Source organism: Capsicum annuum, chromosome 12 (assembly GCF_002878395.1).
Source record: "Capsicum annuum cultivar UCD-10X-F1 chromosome 12, UCD10Xv1.1, whole genome shotgun sequence".
NCBI classification, from domain to species: domain Eukaryota; kingdom Viridiplantae; phylum Streptophyta; class Magnoliopsida; order Solanales; family Solanaceae; genus Capsicum; species Capsicum annuum.
Genome location: NC_061122.1, coordinates 52,579,100 through 52,599,239, shown reverse-complemented (window position 1 = coordinate 52,599,239; position 20,140 = coordinate 52,579,100). Strand labels below are relative to the sequence as shown.

Sequence of the window (20,140 nt, the reverse complement as noted above, 5' to 3'; positions counted from 1 at the left end):
GATATTATTTTGTACATATGGGGAGTGGCCTCTTATCTGTCTTTTTTGTGCCCTCCTGAGATTCCAATTTATATAGACGATTGGCTGTCTTCAATAGAAAATCATATATTTTTGTAAGGTTTTCTACTTTTTGGATACGGGTATTTTGTGTCCTTTTTATCAAAACAAGGGACATTTCATACAGGACAGTTTGCAACTTAACCAAGAGTGTCCAATTTCTCAGGTTAAGGAATATACACTTCGAACCATCAAAGGCACAATCGACTTGGTAATCAGATCAACTAATACTAGTTGTTGCAACTGATTATCTGGTGTCATAGGGCCACAGGAAGTTTTGGCATTCAAGGTCTTAAAATATCTGAAGTTTGTCATTGGCATCTCGAGGATCTTTATTAAGAGGCTTATAGAAGTGAATAACAATAGATTAAATGTCTTGATGATTACTTTGGTTGTTCTCTTCCTTTTATTCAGTAGCTCCAGGAGAAGATTTTCTACAATACCCCTTACAATGGGCTTCCGTTTATAGGCTATCAGATATTAAATCAATCCCCTCACAGTCTCCAAAAAATCACCTCAAAATGAACAGAATTAACCACCTAATGGTAGATAACCAGAGATGATGAATCTCTCATGTTGAGCTCCACAGGATATGAATAGCATACAGTTTTCAGATCATATCCATGAGATTGTGGTCAAATATATATTGGGGAACCACAGTTTGTCTGATGGCAATTGCTCTAGATCTGATTTTGCATAGTGATGACCAATCTTTGAAGGAAAATCTCAAGCATAAACTGTATGTTGTTGTCAATAAATTGATAAGTCTCACTGCTATAGATTCTACAGAACATGCAGATTCATGTTAAGAGGAAGAATATATGTAGGATAATAGCGTTCCCAATACGGATTTTCCTATAATAGGTATGTTTTGAAACTTCCTGGGAAATGAAATGAAATTCTTTTTGTACGGCCAACATACCAAGTCAGCCATGCTATAAGAACTTCACCTTCATCTAGACTTGAAACATACAGCATAGAGGAAGAGAGCATGGAAATCAGCATATTCGCGAAGTACAACACGTAGTACGCAAGTCTCGCTACCTCCAGTAAGCACAGAGATGGCACTCACTGGCATAATCCGTGTATGCATCACACTTTTCAAGTTAGCATGTACATTAATTGCTAAAGCTGTTAATAAGGTTTAAATAAGAAATTATGTAAATCTGAAATGCACGTTTTCTGCTGAAGAAGCAGGAAACGTTGAGAAGTTGTCTAACTTTTGCAGGGGGCAGCTCATTAAGTGGTATCATATTAGATGGATCTGACCAGAAGTCTGGGAACCAACTGCCTGTGCCCCATCCACAATTCACATAATCACCTCAGGGATCCCTATTGGCAGGAGTTCTGGAGTAACCCAATGGGGACAATGAGGCTTTGGAAGGGATACTCCCTTCCTAGTTTGATAGATTAATTGGTAGAACCATTTACTAGGCCTAAAAAGCATCAAACGGTAACTACTTGATATATTTCGGCTAAATGAGGATAAATCTGCCAAGTTGCCAGCAGTTACACCTAAATAACCACATAACAGAAGTCCAAAGTGACTCTTTTTTGTTAATGTGCGGTGCTTATTATTGTTCGTGTGTTGACTCTTATAGCTTGGAAAAGTTAAATCTTTCATGTTCCTCTTTCTTTTCATTAAGTAGCAGCCCTGCCCAGGCAACACATTAATTTACTATCGCTATATCTCAAATTTTCGATTTTACCAAAGACAACAGCAGTATTCCTGATTCACCAATTAACAACTAGAACATGTGCACAAACTGTAAAATTCAAGTAGCGCAAAGTAAAAAGTAAGACATGGAAAATTGGCCAGATAAACTCTAAGGTGACATATTTATCCATCTGGAAGCATTTAACTTCATGAGGGAGAAAAAATGTGAAGGCTAGTAAAACTGTAAAAGAGTGTACTTCAGCTTCATGGAATTACCATTTTCCAAGCATAATTCATCTGCCACTTCAGGCCCTTCATACAAGAGAGTTTTATCCAACAATTCCACTTTCCATGGAGAAAAAGGTCTTTTAATGCTTTCAAACTCATGAAGCTTCTGCACTTCATACTTTGAACCAGAAATATAACAAGATTGCCGGTATCCAATTGCTTCGACCGGGTAGAAATTCGAAGGAAGAGAAAGACGAGGCAGAACTACAGCAATACCGTCGTTTGTGACCAAATACAAACAACCATGAAAACTACAACCTATAGCTTTGTCCACTATGGCATCCCAACCTTGGATGTTATAGCTGCTGTCATCATTTATTGTCATGTTTATATTTAAACTGGAATGAACAAGTCGACACTTCCCATTGCCCTCAGAACATTTTCCCTTCACTAGCCGAGTGATTCCAAAAGGAGAAAAACAAACAACACTATCTTCTTTAGATCCATCTATAGCAAGGAAAATTTTTCTGCTATGGCGTGAACGTAATCTACTACCAAACATCCTATTCTTATTTACTTCAAGAGCATCAGATAGGCTGCTTCCATATGAGCCATACTTACTTTCCTCATGTGTATTATTGGTGAAAGAAGACTCTCTAATGACGGATGATTTTCTTTGTTCCTTCCCACCTAAAAAATCAGAAAAGACCCTTCGATAACCAATTTCAGCGGCACCTACCTCCCAAGCAGCCAACATTCCATCACTCAATTGTTTATAAGGAGGGTGTAACTTCTCAAGTGAATGATACTTCTTTGGGATATGATCATCCACATGTATTACATATGTTAAACCATATTCATCGATCACACAAAATGTCAAGGAATGGGAAATAACAAGAAGCCGCTTGAACCTTCTTCTACCAACAAAATCTCCTGTTTGATTGACGAGTTGACCGCATTTCTTCTCTTCAATACAACTTTCTCTAATTTTCAAAGATGGATTCTTTTGTTCTTGAGATACTAAGGAAGGAGAAACTCCACAAATATTTAACATATCTAAACATACTATATGTTCACCGGTTAATGCAATGTACATGGAGACTAAGCCAGAAACATTAAGACAAATAAGAAAAGCATGAGAAAATCTAAAATCTGGCCACTCAATTGCTGGCCTGCCCTCAAGGCATTTGCCCACTGTCACTGAACAAACCCACTGCATTCCCCAATTAATTAACCTGGCAACAGCAACAAAAACTTCACAGCCTGTTCCATCATCCATATTTGTGCTGTCATTTTGAACATCTTTCTTTGTACTTAAGGCAAACCCAATCAAGCATTGTGCATCATTAGAGAACACTCTAAAACATTTGTAAGAACTGCTCATCTGATCTTCAGCTGAGATATTACCATTCTGTTTGTCATGTGATACAGGAGAACCATCAGATAGAAATTCCAATAGCTGTGGACAACTGAGAAAATTACTAAAGGAGACAACTGAAGCAGATGAAGGAACTGATGATTTATCTGGGAACTTTGTATACACTGTTCCATCAGATTTCATTGTTTCAACTTTAGTCAAATAAGTACAAAACCATCTTTTCCCTCCAACACTCTCAGATGACAACTCCTTTTGACCCTCCATAGAATAACTATTCGCTATTTCCCCAGTTACACTGGAACAGCTCCTGTCACTGACACCCAGGGAGTCATTGGACTGCATGTTGGAGTCACACAAAGGCACAGCTCCTGATAGTTGAGCTGAAGCTGCTGACGGCCCCCACTCCACCCATAACCCTTGACCTACATCTTGTTCTGTGGTTGTTATTAACTCGCTCATCATATAGGATTGGCAAAAAGCATGGACAGTTACCCCCTCACTGCCTAACACGAAAAGCAGTTCTTTGTAAGGAACATTGTCATGCTGACTACATAAACCTTCACACATACCCCAAGCCACTGTGCTTACATCAGAAATAGAAGGGAAACAGATAGATCCTGTAAAATCAGCTGCCCTTGTTTTTATGTTACACGTCTCTGTCTCAATGGACTGCGAAGTGCTCTCATAATCATCCCCTAATTCTGTTTTACAAGGTAACATGCGCTCCAGTGAGAAGGAAAATAAAGCATCCTGATTCTGGAAATTCTTAGAGCTTTTTGGATCCCTAATACTTTTACCTGCAAAGAACAGGAATCTGTTAGAGGTAAATAGAAAATCTCCAATGTTGAAGTGAGAGGTGAATTAAATATATTCACATTTACCCAATGGAAGCAGCAAAGCTTCACAATTATATGAAAGTAGCACCAATAACTCCCGACTAGGAGAAATAAAACCTTCACGAAAGTCTGACAGGTTGACTTGGACCCGCGAAGACTCCCATTTCTGCAGCTGCAGTATCGCAGGTTCTTCACCACCATAGGCAAAATCCATGCCAGCGCCTATGCAAAGGGATAACAAAAATAAGCAGGAAATAATAGCCATTGACGTATTGAAAGTTGCAGGCAACAAATTCATGAAAGAACATGATAATATGTTAAAACGCCCATGAAATTTGTTAGCCAAAGACATGCTGACTTTCTTAGTCATTTTCAAAATCAGGAATGGTTCCGTCTTGGATGTACTACCCTCTGCATTTTCTTTTTGCTGTCATACATCAATAATACACATCACATTATCTATCAAAAAAAAAAATGCCCATGAAAAGTTACAACCAATTAGATGATAGCAGATACTTTTCCAATTAGCACACATGGTTATAATGAGAATTCAATTAGGACAAGTAATAAGTAAGAGAAATGGCACATCTAGTATCACTATTAAAGATTGCAAGCCCAAATGGCTCCATTTAAGGACCACAAAGTACAAAAGACTCCAAAATGGACACTCACCCTCCCTACTTTCTCCTCTATCCTTTACGGACAACAAAATGGATATAATTGAAAATAAGCCTAACCCAAAGAAGACCCATCTTATCCTAATGCTAATGCTGATTTATTTTATTACATGAAAATATGGAATGAGATCTAAGAAATAAGAATATACTTGTCAGATAGCATAGTAAGGAGTGTGTGGGGTGGAAAGGTGGGTGAAGTATGACTATCTTCCGGCTTGTGGGAATGCGGGAGGAATACTAGTTCTTTGGGATGAGAGAAAATTGGAAAGTTTGCAGGTAGTTAAAGGGGAATTCATGGTTGGTGCTAGGTTTAAGAAATTCAGGAATGGGGTAGAATGGGGTCTTGGGGTGTATACGGACCCGTAGGGGAGGGATCTAAAGTTGCTGTCTGAGAGGAATTGGGGGCATGTATTGAGAGGTGGGAGATACCTTGGGTATTAGCGGGGTATTTCAACAATATAAGATTTCCGGAGAAGAGGTTGGGTTGTCGGTTATATCCAGGGCTATGAGGGAGTTTCCAGAGTTTATTGATAACCATCTTCTTATTGATTTACCTTTGTCATGTGCTAATTTCACTTGGTCTAGGTCGGAGGATTCTAATTCCAAATCTAGGTTGGAGAGATTTCTAGTATCTACTTCTTGGGAAGAGTTGGCACCAAATGTAATCCAGTTCCCTCTTCCGCGACTGGTCTCGGATCATTCACCTATCTTGTTGGATGGTGGTAGGGGTAAAAGGACGAGATCCCCTTTCAGATTTGAAACTATGAGGTTGCAGGCGACAAATTTTGGAGATTTAGTAGCCGGGTGATGGGGCAACTATGTCGTGGAGGGAGACCGTCTTTCAAACTTGCTAAAAAATTATAGATGCTCGAGAAAGACATTAGAGTATGGAACAAGGAAGTGCTGGGAGGTAGAAGAGGGAGATTATGATTGAAGTGGGGGAGTTAGATAGGTTAGAGGTGAGAAGAGAATTAGATGAGAGGGAAAGAGAGAAGAAAGAAGTGTTAAAAGGGGAACTAGCTTCTTTGGCTTTGGCTTAAGAGACTAGCTGGAGACAAAAATCGAGGGCATTGTGGTTGGAGGAGGGGGATTCTAACACAAAATTCTTTCACAAGGTCGCAAGTGCAAATAGGAAGAGGAAGAGGTCTGGGGGGATTCACTATGAGGGGGAGGAAGAAGGGGAGGGAGCAACTGTTCAGTTCCATGAACGATTGTTCATAGAGGAAGCGGAATGGAGGCCAAATCTGAGAGTTGGAAGGGATAATAGTGAGTCGTTAGAGAGAGCTTTAGAGGAGGAGGAAGTGCGTGTGGCGGCTGAGAGTTGTGCAGGTGACCAGGCGCCTCTCAGCCGCCAGGGCTAGATGGTTGGTTTCACTTTGGCTTTCTTTCAGCATTGTTGGAGTACTGTCAAACATGATGTTTTGAGCACCATTCACGAGTTCCAAGAAAAGGGTGAATTCAAAAACTTCATTCATTGTCATTATTCCTAAGAAGAAGTGGGCTACTAGCAACGGGGATTACAGACCTATTAGTCTAGTGGGTAGCATCTGCAAGATCATTTCTAAGGTGCTTTCTAATAGGCTTAAGAAAGTTTGGATAAGACTCTCTTCTTCACAAAATATTTTTGTCAAAGGAAGACAGAGTCTGGATGCATCTTTGGTGGCAAATGAAGTGGTAGATTGGAGGAAGAAAATGGGTGTGTCAGGTGTTTTGTGCAAGTTAGATCTGGAGAAGGCTTATGACCATGTAAATTGGAAATTCTTGAATTCCATTTTGATGAGGATGGCCTTTGGAGAGAAATGGAGGAAGTGATCAGTTTCTGCATATCTTCAGTGAGCTACTCAGTGTTAGTGAATGGCAATCCATGTGGTCTTTTTGGGCAATTCGAAGGGTCTGAGCAAGGAGATCCGCTATCATCTATGCTATTTATCTTGGTGATGGAAGCATTGAACAGATGATGGACAAAGCAGTCTAGGCAGACATATTATGGGATTCAAGGCAGCAGTTGGTGGGGTGGGTTCCATCATCCATGTCAGTTTTGCATCCCTTATTTACCAATGATACTTTGGTGTTATGTGATGCAGATGGGCTTCAGTTGGACTACCTCGGACAAGTGCTAACCTGGTTCCAGGTGGTGCCAGGGCTTAAAATTAACCTCAGAAAATGCGTAATCATACTGGTTGGTATTATGGATAACATGGATTTGCTTGCACATGTATTACAATGTAGGTTACCTCTAGTCAAAGCGAACAAGGATATTAATGTTTGGAATCCGGTCATTCAGAGAGTAGAGGCTAGCTGGTTGGCAGAAAAGATACTTGTCCAAAGGAGATAAGGAAGTGCTTAAAAGAGCACTTTATCAAGTATCCCTACTTTTTCCATGCCCCTGTTCAATGCTCCCAATGATGTTATAGGGAAGTTGGAAAGGTTGCAACTTTGCGATGCGGCGGATGGAGCAAAGAAGTTTCACTTAGTTCGATGGGAGACCGTGACATCTCCTAAACAGTGTGGAGGTCTTGGGGTTAAGGATTTGAAGGTTTTTAACGAAGCTCTCTTGGGCAAATGGTTGTGGAGATTTAGGGTAGAGGGAGAAGTTTTATGGAGAGGGGTGATAGTGGATAAATATGGAGAAATGGAAGGAGATGGACAACAAATAGGATAACTTTGCCTTTTGGGTGTGGTGTGTGGAAGAATATTATGAAGGGGTGGGAAGCTTTTAGTGACAACATTGGGTTTAAGGTCGGGGAGGGAGTAGAGTTAGTTTTGGGGGGCAAAAGTGGAATTTACAAGTTTGTTTAGGGTTTCTTGCCAAGGGAGTTGTCCGTTCAACAAATTAGGGGGACACAAGGGGATGAGACTTTTTGGGATTTGAGGTTCAAAAGGAATTTCCAAGATTGGGAGGTGGCTGAGCTTCAGAGACTGTTAGCTTTACTTCAAAATCATTGTGAATCAATCAACAGATACTTTGAGTAGGGAGTTGGGAATAACAAAGTGTTCTCTGTTAAGTCCTTTTACGAGAGGCTTTTGGTTAGGGCGGATGAGAGTTTCCCATTTGATTCGGTTGGATACTGAAGGTGTCGAGAAAAGTGAGCTTTTTCATGTGGTTAGCTACTAGAGGGGTAATCTTGGCGGCAGAAAACGAATGCTTCCTTTGCAAAGAGACAGGTGAGGACGTGGATCATACCCTTTTACATTGCACATAAGCCACGAAGTTATGGGGGGATATCTTCGAATGGTTTGGCGTTTCTTAGGTGATGCCAAGATCTGCGACGGAGTTGTTGTTCGGTTGGAGGAGTGGGGCTAGAAAAAAAAGGCAAACGGCGAGGAATGTTACTCCTCTCGCTCTTATGTGGGTCATTTGGAAAGAGAGAGATAGGAAAGCTTATGAAGGGGTGGAGATGAGCTTTGCTCATCTGAGTAGTAGTCTCCGATCCATTATTTTCCTTTGGTGCACCTATGTAGTTCCTATCTGTATAGAGGATTGGATGTCTTTTGGAGAGAACCATATTTTGTATGTCTATTCTTTTTTGGTATACCACTTGTATACGGCCAAAATGACCTTGTTATTATCAATGAAATCTTTAACTTGATTTTAAAAAAAAAAAAAAAGTGAAGCAATTTGCACTACTACCCATCACAAAATTCATGTATTGCGATTAAGGAGCACAGAGTCTAGATGACCTGCACAATGAACACCATCCCCCTACATTCTCATCTAGCGCTCTAGGACACATCAACATGGCAATAATTTAATTGAAATACACCTTCAAGCCTACTCTGAAGCACTACTTTTTCCTAGCCTTGAGGCGGGCTTGTTTTCATAATGTTAAAAGGTAAAAACTAATAATTTGGGAGCTCATCAAGAACTGACAGATCTCTCTATTCAAATGAATGCAACGGTGGATCCAGAATTACCAAACCATCTGTTCTGCCACAAATACTCTCAGATCATCCTACTGAACTGGTATGTAGGCAGTGGGGCAAAAAAGGGTGCGTATTGTAAATAAGGAAATTATGATTGGAATTACAAGGTTTCACGAATCACGAATATAGTCAAAGGATGGCAGAAAGTTAGAGGAAGGCCTGATTATGCTTTGGCCATAAAAGCTTAAAATGTTGAAGCAACATCACCAGAATGGAATGTGAACAATTTGGTAACATGGAAGCAGAAGAAGAAGCAGCAGAATGCTGGAAAGGCTAAGAATGTTGGAAATCCAACAGAGTGCAGAAATATTAAACTGAACAGAATATGACAGCGAAGGCTGCAACCTTGATGAAATTGCAAGAGATAACCAAAATGGACTGGAAAGGCTAAGAATGTTGGAAATCCAACAGAGAGCAGAAATATTAAACTGAACAGAATATGACAGCGAAGGCAGCAACCTTGATGAGATTGCAAGAGATAGCCAAAATGGAGAAGATATCCTGGTGGCCCAAGTTGAGATGTTTTATGACTAAAGTACTGTGCAGGTTTTCCAACCTCACACGAGATACTGTCAGATTGACAAGTTAGAGGCTGCCAGGTAAATCAAGGATAATCAAGACGAGATTATAGTTGAAATTTTTCAAGTCTTACCAATTACTTACAGTGAACCAAAGTCTCCAGAAAATCAGAAGAGGAAAAAATGTGGTTGCAAAAGCACTTCACTTAAAGAGGAAGTGGTCCAGACAATTACAAGTTGCGAAAATAATTGTTGCAAAGGGGATAAACATCAGGACGGGATGGTTTTAATATGGCCCTTTTATTAATGAAGTAAGATATATCATTAATAGGCACCCGATGCAAATAATAACAATAGCAAAAATAATGTTAGCTCCAGCATAACATGGTTTGTAACCAAACCGTGAACACCCTAGCTAAGAGGACCAAACAAACAAAAGTTGGGCCAGGGCTCTGTTAAGTCTTATTACTCAAAGGGCCCAAGTAGGACTTTAAACCTAAGAGAAAGCCCCTCCAGGAGTGGAAAGCTAAGTGCAGGCCTCCATATTTAGCAGTGGGTAATACATCGTCATTCTCATTAGCCTTCACCAATTATTACAACAACTCTTGTGATTACAGCGGAAGTTTCAATCTGAGGCAGGAGAGGAAACAGACGATTAAGCTGAAAAATTCAGAAAAGTTCTCAGAGGTCTCTCTTTGCATTCGAATTGGCCGGATTCTATCTCCCACCCAATCCATTGCATGCACTGATTCCAATTTTTCTACTCCTGTTAGTGATTCTCTATCACTCCCTTGGTGATACGATTCTAATCGAGACTAGAATCAAAACGCGAAAAATTGAAATAACAAAAAGAATATGTGGAATTATCGAAATTCAACTGATTTACGAGCAACAAAGGACTCGATACCTTCACCTTTTAATTGAATCCAATCAAACAACAATAAAATCGACTCAATCAAAGACGAGAAAACCTAATTGAATCCACAAAAAAGAAAACTTGATGATCGATTAAGCGAAGAAGTTAACACGAGCAATATCGGGAATCTACCCTAACTACTCAAACTACAAGTATCAACTAACAACTACTTGATTACACTAATGCTAGGTTTCACCTAGAGTAAACTACAAGCTTTTTCCTTCACAATCTTCAATGATCAAAATCTACCAAATGAAATAACTAAGGTAAGTATTTAGAGTATTTGTCTTTACAACTATAGCCCAAAAGTGGCTTATTTAAAAGGTAGGCAACCTATTTATGTGTCCATGCCCATTTGTGCGTCTAAGGCTCATTGTGCGTCCAAGGCTTGGCCAATTGTGAATCTATGGCTGGCTTGTTGTGCGTCTATGCGATATACTCGCACAAATGGATAGAATATCCTCTTCATCTTTGTTTTCTGGGACCTCCCACACATTACAGACCTTCGTTTGTCTTTGTTTTCTGGGACCTCCCACACATTGTAGACCTTCGTTGGGGTATTTCTAGGTCCTTCCCAAGCTCTTCTTTCCATGATCACAACTTGTGTATCTTGGGGTATAGGTCTAGCATGAATTGTGCTAACCATGCTCGTATCACTTAGGGAGACAAACATCTTGCTCCATTAACGGTGCAACAACCCTATGTTATTGAGACACCAAAATGGACGAAGATAGCAATGGGAAAAGCTTAGAAAGCGTTTGGGGTAAATTTTCGGATTCAAGCATTCTCGTGAATTTAATTTGGAAGGGAACAGAAACGACAAACACAACTTTTAAAAGGGAAATCATCAATTTAATTTGAAGGGTCAATGTCAACAATAAAAGGAACACCATGAGTTTCTTGATCCGTAAATGGAGGCCGAATATTCTATGCTTTCAAGAAACTAAGTAGGCCTTTGGGCCATGAAAATCAATTTTTTTTGGAGTTGGAGTTGTGTTTGGCCATGAATATAAACTGGAAGTTGTTTTTTTAAAATTTCTTGAGAGAAGTGGGAATAAAAAAAAGTAAAACAAGGTTGAGACTTGTTTTCACTTTTTCAAATACAATTTCAAGTTGTATTTGAAACTTTTATGGCCAAACATCAGTTTATGAATAAAGTGAAAAAAAAATCTGAAAAAAGTGAATATTTCTCATGGCCAAACGGGGCTTAAAATAGAAGATTGGTCAAATGTATGGTACACCAATTATGAGAGAATAGGTAGGTTGCTTGGGCTGGAATGAAGGCAAGTGATGGGAGGGGTTGTATCATCATTGTTAAGCGTCCCACATCGAAAAAGGGTATTCAATTGGTCTCCTTATATATGGACTTGGACAATCCTCACACCCTACAAGCTAGCTTTTGGGATTGGGCTAGACCTAAGATCCATTTCTTTATATGGTATCAGAGTCGGGCTCATCTCAATTCTTTGTACATCAATATTGGGCCTCATATTATATTGTCCACGCTCCTAAAAGGAGGCATGGGGTGTGGGGCGTGTTTAAGAGTTCCACGTCAAAAAAGAGATTGGGCAATTGGTCTCCTTATATAGACTTGGACAATCCTCCCCCCCATGAGCTAGCTTTTGGAGTTGAGCTATGCCCAGATCCATTCTTTACAATTATATTTTGAGATAAGAAATCCTGGAAATGTTCTGATTTTTATCTACGCAGCTGCTCAATTACCTATTTCCTTGAAAATCTCCATAAAAATTTTAGATCGTGTTTCACAGGGGTGTATGACCCTACAATAATGCAAAAAGGGAAGAATCTTGGTTAAAACTTAGTACAATAAAGGGACCTTCGGGTGATCGCTGATCAATGAATGATGAGGCAATCCCAATGGGTACAGGTTCAAATATAAAAGATTCAATTAAACATGAATAACCAGGGCCATATTGAACTTTTCAGACCTCCAACTGATTGACCCACCTCCTCAAGGGGCTCAATATACCAGGTGAAGGGGGGAAACACCCTTCAAGCTTTCAGAATTGATAAATTTCTCTTCTCTACTGAATGGAATGATAGTTTACCATCTAGTAAACAGTTAGCACTTCCAATTGTTATCTCTAACCATAAACCACTATTGCTGGAAAATGGAGTCCGGGAAACAACAAGTTCTTATTTCAAATTTGAGAACATGTGGCTGCAACAAAAGGGTTTCATTAACATGTTAAAAGGGTGGTGGCAAAACTATATAGTAGGTGGTTCTCCAGATTTCATCCTCACTCAGAAATTGAGGAATCTGAAAAAAGATACTACCATATTGAATAAGGAAGTATATGGTAGAGTTGAAGAAACACAAAGCAGAGCTCTAGCAAAAATATCAGCCTTAGAAAAAGGTTGTCGAGATCAGAAACCCCACTCAACTGGAAAAGCAAAGGTTTATTAATCTGAAGTTGGAAGTTCAAAATTTGGCCAAAGCTGAATCAATTTCTTGGGGCAAACATCCAGATGTTTGTGGTTTAAGGATGGAGGCAAAAACACAAATTATACTCAAACAATGGCCAACTCCTGCACGAGATATAACAACAGAGATAAACTCAGGTGGGGGTGAATTAATTGAAGACAAAATGCAAATTAAGGACAAGATACTAAGGTACTACCAGAATCTATACACAGAAACCAAAGCTTGGCGGTCTACTACCAATTTTGAAGATGTACCCAACTTAATATGCAATGATGTTGATATGCTTGAATAAACTTTTCATGAGAGGAAATTCACACTATCATCCAGTCCTGACAAAGCACCAGGACCTGATGGTTTCACTATGGCTTTCTTTCAGAGAACATGGGATTTTATCAAGCCAGCTATGATGGGAGCTCTTAGCTTATAGAAAATGAGCTACGGGATTAAAAGACTATAGGCCAATTAGCCTCATAGGTAGTATATACAAGATTCTGTCAAGCTTTGGGCAAAAAGGCTTAAGAGGAGTATTGGCAAGCTTGTTTCATCACATCAGAATGCCTTCATAAACTCAGGCAAATTACAGATGCACCTTTGACAGCAAACAAAGTGCTAGATTGGAGGGTTAAAAGTGGTGAACCTGGCGTGCTGTTCGAACTCGACATTGAAAAGGCATTTGATTAGCTCAACTTGTCTTACTTTATTTCCATCTTAAGGAAGATGGGATTTGGAGACAGGTGGATTAGATGGATCAAATTTTGTATTTCAACTATGAAATACTCTGTCATTGTGAATAGAGGACCAGTGGGTATTTTCTCTCTCCTCGTCAAGGAATCAAACAAAGAAACCCCCTCTTCGTTTTTGATTATTTTAGGAAAGGAGGGTATGAGCAAAATGTTAGAAAAGGCTGTACAAAAGCAATGGATTAAGGGTTTCAGTGTGGGAACCAGCCCTGGGGCTTCTGTCATAGTTTCACACCTTCTATGTGTTGATGATAAACTCATTTTCTATGAGGCTCCCTCAACACAAATGTTATACTTGAACATTACTCTCCTCCTCTTTGAAGCAGTTTCAGGACTGCATGCCAATGTGCTGAAAAGCATAATAAATTTGGTCAATAATGTCGCTAATATTGAAGTGCTGTAAAATATCATGGGCGTACTATTGGACATTTCCAACCACTTACTGTAATGACCCTCACAGTCATTTTTCTGTATTTTAACACATTTTCGATATGCAGAGCTTTTCTATAACTGGCCCAAGTTATTTATGACTTGCTGGGACTGATAGTTTAGTTCCCAGGCAGTTCGTTTGAGAATTTTAGTAATATCTAATATATTGTGGATTATTTAATTTCAACTGGTATTTGGTAGAAATATAATTTATTACCCTTCTAGAATATTTTTAACTTTATAAAAAATTCATTAGTGATGATATGTGTATATTACTTATAATAACTTGTAATAGTCTATTAATATTTTAAGTGGAGATAGTAAATCTAGATATGTTAAAATATTATTATTATATAATAGAGGTTTTATTAGAAATAATTTTCTATTAATTATGGAATATTCAAAATAGTATATTTATTTTACCATGAATTTATGCAATACCCGAGTATATACATAACGGGATTAACTTGATAATTAATAGATATATATGTGTACATACGTGACAAATGGCACATTAGGTGGCATCAATTGCATAAGGTAAAGATTGATCAGGTGGAATCTTTTCTTGTCGGTTAAGTGTCATTGCTGGTCATATATATATATATGACTATTGGTATAATGCTTCTCCATATGCTTTCTTTCCATTACATAATTACTACACACTTGCTACGTATATTTCATAAACACGAATGAGAATTTTCAAGTGTTTCAACTGGTGTGTAACATTATTATTGAGGGAGAAATTAATTATCCACATTAAGTTATTCAAGCTCGGGTTTTAGTGGCACTATCCGGAGGCTTCGCGAAAAGATATTTTAGTTTTGGCATCCAGGTAGGCTAGGCTTACCCTACCTTTAGATTGAGCTTATTTACTGAAACTGTGTACTATTGTGCTAGTTTTGGATAAGTAATTGTAGTTGCGTACCGTTTGATATATACATAACATGCCTTATTTATCCGGTTAGGACCCCATTCTAGTAAATCTTGGTATTTTGTCTTTCCGTATGATATAATATAGCATCTATCACTTTGGGATGTAGAATTAAGTTGCGAAACCTTGGATTTTCTCTTTTTTTAATTAAGATGTGTGAATGGTTAAATAAGGCATTTTAGTTCCGATTCAGGTTCAGCATATACTTTATTTCTATCATTGATTGTGAAATTTGGTACTACTTTGGCATTGGTTATGGTATGGTTTGGATTTTAATATTATAGTTGGGTATGGTTACTATGAGTTTCGATTCGAGTCCAGCATCTGGTTGTGATGGTTTGGGAGTCCTGGTACTGATTATCGTTGTTTTGGGAGTTGTGGTTCCGTTGAGTTTCGGTTCAAGTCTGGCATCTGATTATGAGTTATGTTGTATATTATATATGTGGCCTCTCGTTATTACCCACTATTTCTGGTTCGAATCCGGCATATGGCCTCTTGTTATTATCCACCACTACCGGTTCGAGTCCGGTGTCTGGCCTCTCGTTACTACCCATTGCTGCCGGTTCAAGCCCGGTGAACATCTGGATGGCTATTATGATTCCGTGGGATGGAGTTCAGTTACAGATTATTTATGTTTATTTTCATTAATTACTTCGTGTGTGTCCCACCGACTTATGGGAGTACGGTTAGGTTAATTGTCTTCTTCAGTGTGCCTAGCGGGCTTATGGGGGGTCAGTTAGGTTATGTTTGATTTGTCTGTTATTACTGCGTTATTTATTTTCATATCGTTTATATTTATTCCTTTACCGCATTTGCGTAGCTTGGTAGTTGTTTACCTTTCTATTCCTATTTACTGATGACTTAGATTACACCCTCGCATTATAGTTATACCTTTTCTGTATTGAGCTCAGTCGGTCGATGATGGCTACTGAGTACCCGATGCTTTGGTACTCATACTATACTTCTGCATCTTTTCTCTGATGCAAATCCGAGTAGTATCAGCCGACATTGACGTGATTCCTACCTTCCAGTACTAATTCGGAGCAGGGCGAGCTTACTGTCGTCCGAGACTAGTCCTCCTCTATCTACTCCAGTTTAGTCTTTTGTACTCGAGACTACTTGTATATATTCGGTATATTTTGGATTTTGTCTAGTACCCTGGGTATATTTAGTAGTGGATCTAGTACCGATCTTACCAGGTCTTGGAAGGGATTCGTTTGTGTATTTGATCCTTTTGCCTTCCCTCGTTTTAGCATATGATATATGTCTCCTTTCTATTTGTCGTTTGTTATTACTATTGCTATCATTATACACGATCTTTACTGATTTCTGCATGTTAGTCCGTTACCTATTATTCCGGGCTATGGCTTGGCTTGCCTACTGGGGGATAAGAGGCGCCATCATGACTTGAGAAATCGGGTCATGACACTTACCTTGACCTACCCTTGGGTAGAATTTTTTATTTTTTTTTATAACCGTAGTGTTCGGGCCAGCTTGCGCGCACCTCTACTAATTCCACAGGATACCTGCAACCTCCCACCAGCATTAGGTACCAGGTAACTTTGTCCACCCCTTGGGTAGAAAATTTAAGAATGTCGAATCTGGAACGAGATCATAAAGAAATTTGAAAAAAGATTGGCCTCCTGGCAGATGCAATATCTATCAATGAGAGGACGACTAGTCCTTATCAATAGTGTGCTTGGTAGCATACCCACACACTACATGTCACTTTTCCCCATTCTTAGCAAGACCTTAATCAAATGTACAAGATTAGCAGGGACTTCTTATGGAAAGGAAGTAGCAACTTTCACTTATTACATATCATCATATGGGGCAAGGTCATACAACCAAAAAAACAAGGGAGGTTTGGACGTTAGTGACTTCCACAACAAAAGATTGCACGCGAAATAGTTGTGGAGGTTTAGCACAAATGATTAGTCTCTGGAAAGAAGTTGTTGTTAAGCATGAAAGAAGGGATAAATAGAGCACAAAACTCCCAATTCACCCCATGGGATTGGCCCCTTCGTATACATTAGCAAGTTGAGTGAATTTTTTGTAAAGGTCTGATACAGAGTAGGAGATGGTTCGCATATTAAATTCTGGAGGTACAGATGGATAAGTAACACTCCGATCATGGAAGCTTACCCAAGCCTGTTATAAATTGCTCAAGACAAAAACTCCACAATTGGACATAATAGATGTGGCAACAACTGGAACGTAATGCTCACGAGATGTGTGGCATTGGGAGACGCAAAGTCTGCTTGAACTACTTGCTGGTGTGGAAAAATATAATATGAATGAGAACTGTGCTAACAGACTGGTACAGGGAAGAAACAACACCTTCTTTGTGAAAGATTGTTATCATCAAATATGCTATCAGAAGCAGATCACTGATCTTTGGCCCTGGAAACATATTTGGAAGACCAAAATGTCTACCAAGATCATTTGTTCTTTTTGGATTGCTCTCCATGAAGCATGTTTAACACAAGGATAATCTCATCAAAAGAGGTTTCCAATGGATAATAAATGTTATATGTGTCAGAATAGCGCAGAAACAGTCAATCACCTGCTCATCAACTGTGCGGTGGCCAAGGACCTGTGGAATATGTTCTGCTGCATTTTTGGCTTACAATCATGCCACAAAATGTGAAAGACACCTATGCAAGATGGAATACATGGAGAGTAGATAAGTCCATCAAGAAATTCGGGGTGATGATCCCTGGAGTTAATTTTTGGTATTTATGGACTAAAAGGAACCATAGATGTTTTGATGGGATCTCAACTCTAAACCACTCTCTTAAAGCGTTTGAAGATTGTAAAGGAGCTAACAACTTTTGCCTATGCTCTTTGTCAGCGCTTGTGTATATTCAGTAATTCTGCATTTGCTTGATGCTGTCTAATGAAATACCTTACTTAATGAAAAACATACATATTCAACAGCATCATTCTTTCCTGTAAATATATTGGACTATGATTAGTTTCTCTCCAATTGTCTTAGATTTTCACATTATTTCCGGTTGGATTCTGGTACCTATTAAGAGTTTTGTAGGCACTAGGACTTGAGATGACTGATTGTAAATCAAAGGACAATGTAGCCTATAGTGAGGCTTTATAATAGGATCTAGGGCACCATGCTAAAGCCACTTAAAGCTTAGATAGCTGTTTAACACATACGATAGAAGCCATTGGAAAAATTCATTAGTATATTTACTACGAATCAATTGTATGAATCAAACAATCGATTTCAATTTAACTACACACAAACCTCAATGTGCTAATACTAACGCTAAAGCTTATACAATTAAGTTTACACGCAACAAGCTTTAAGTCCTAATTTCATCGACCCAACCTCAGATCAACTTACCTACTTTTGAATTCAAAAGAAGCAACTTCGTAACAGATTCTTCAGTGCCCCTTAATCAAAAACTAGTTTGGGTAAGTTATATTTATCCTCTATATCCATTTCGCTGATGCAATTCACCAGCTTAATCCCACTACTCAATACTTTGTCCAAAGAGGTTCCACAAACCAAGGGCGTCACTAATCTCACAACTATCCCTACTCCGTCATACAATTCCTAACCAAACAAAAAAGACTCCAGTCAAACAAATAAACTCAAGCACCCAAGGGTGTGGCCTAGTGGTCAATAAAGTGGACTGACAACCACGGGATCCCAGATTCAAATTCCAGTAGAGACAAAAATACTAGGTAATTTCTCTCATCTGTCCTAGCCATAATAGAGCCATAATAGACAGAGTTACCTAGTACTTATTGTTGATGGGAGGTGGAAAATATCCCGTGAATTCGTCAAGGTGAGCACAAGAGGGCCCGGACACCACAATTATCAAAAATAAAAACAAAAAAAAATTCAGTCAGCTCCAAAATTTGCAATCCTCCATCCAAAACCACCGTTGTTGCAAGTTCCCAACTCATTGACCCAACCCACATCATTTTTTAATAACCATGGTGTCTGGACCAGCTTGTGTGTACCTCGACTAATTCCATAAGAGGCTTGCCACCTGGCACCTCCCAACAGCACCAGATATCACCTAACTCTATCCATCAAGACCAGGACAGATAAGAGGAAACCACCTAGTCTTTTTTGTCTCTACTGGCGTTTGAGCCAACCACATCATATAACCACTATTCTTTTAATTCTAATTCAGCAAATTAGTTTCAAACTCTTCAAAAATGAATCCAAATTCAGCCAATTGCAAGATTTCCAAACACCATATTTCTTAACATCTATCCTGTCCTTAATGGACAGAGATACCTAGTATCCCATTTTATTAGTTGAGGTGCGCACAAGCTTTGCCCGAACACCACGGTTATAAAATAAAAGACTAAAATTAAGTCAACTCCAAAATTTGCAATCCTCCATCCTAAATCACTATTATTGCAAGTTGTAAACTAATTGGCCAAACACTAATGCAAGAAAATTGTTTCAAACTCATCAAAATGAATCAAATTCAGTCAGCTTCAAGATTTGCAATATACCATCATTCTTAACCAAATGAAAAAACTAGAATAGACCCAGATACCAGATTCCAAAAGGGGTCTTAAATAATCTAGAATCTTGAAAAAACAAATAAAAAATGAAAACAATCAAATAATAAAGTCTTAGCAGTTTTATTCAAAATTTCAACTCATAAATTTAGGGGGGGAAAAAAAAGTGAAGAAGAAAACCTGGAAAGGGTAATACAAATTTAATCGATCGATTGTTTGGAGTAGCTTTGCTGTTTGAAGGTTTTGCTTCTCATAGTCTTCTCTGTTGCCTCTCTCTCACGCGCACACACACAGCAATTCCAACCAAAGGAAAATGGTGGCTTTTGCACGATCTCACAAATATATTTTTTTGTAATTTATCATCTCAATCATCAGTAATAATAAAAATAAAATAGAGTTAGATACAATATTTGTTTTCGTTTATTTTTGTGTTTGGTTAGAGAACTTTTGCTGGTATTTTATTTTATTATTTAGAAAATGATAAAAATGGTCTCAAACGTAAATCTCAAGAGATGAGATGACTTTTAAATTTTAGTTTTGAATAAAAAATATATTTAAATAATTTTTATTTATTAATTAATATTTTTTAAAATGAAATTGTCTCTGATTAATAAAATAAATTATATAAATAATTCTCATAATAAATAGTAACTCCATATTTATATAGTTCAACTTTTATTTTTTCTTTTTTTAATTTTTTTTCTCTTTTTATTTTTTATTTTTTTCAATCCTTACTTTTTTTCCTCTCAACTTCTTTCTTTTTTCTTTTTTCTTTTACTTTGATTTTTTATTTTTTATTTTCTCCTTTTTTTTTGGTTCTTTTTAGTTTTTTCAACCCTTACTTTTTTTTACACCTCTCAACATCTACATTTATTTAAAAAAAAAAAAAAAAACTTT

The 20,140-nt window shown here is 38.3% G+C and overlaps 1 protein-coding gene across 6 annotated transcripts in view; it reads right to left on the bottom strand.

Moving 5' to 3' along the window:
* LOC107850260 overlaps positions 1-19,675 on the bottom strand; it is a 65,160-nt gene extending 45,485 nt beyond the window's left edge. The window contains exons 1-3 of one of the 6 annotated variants that reach the window (XM_047401781.1): positions 19,424-19,675; positions 4,196-4,378; positions 1,991-4,117 (exon numbers count right to left, since the gene is read on the bottom strand). In XM_047401781.1, the coding sequence (XP_047257737.1) occupies positions 1,991-4,117; positions 4,196-4,370 (2,302 nt within the window). In that variant the 5' untranslated portion in view covers positions 4,371-4,378; positions 19,424-19,675. Of the gene's footprint in view, positions 1-1,990; positions 4,118-4,195; positions 4,437-19,423 lie in introns of those variants that run through there. The other 5 variants (XM_016694666.2, XM_047401782.1, XM_047401780.1 and 2 more) reach the window with 5 other exon arrangements.
* Between the last annotated feature and the right edge of the window lie 465 nt (positions 19,676-20,140).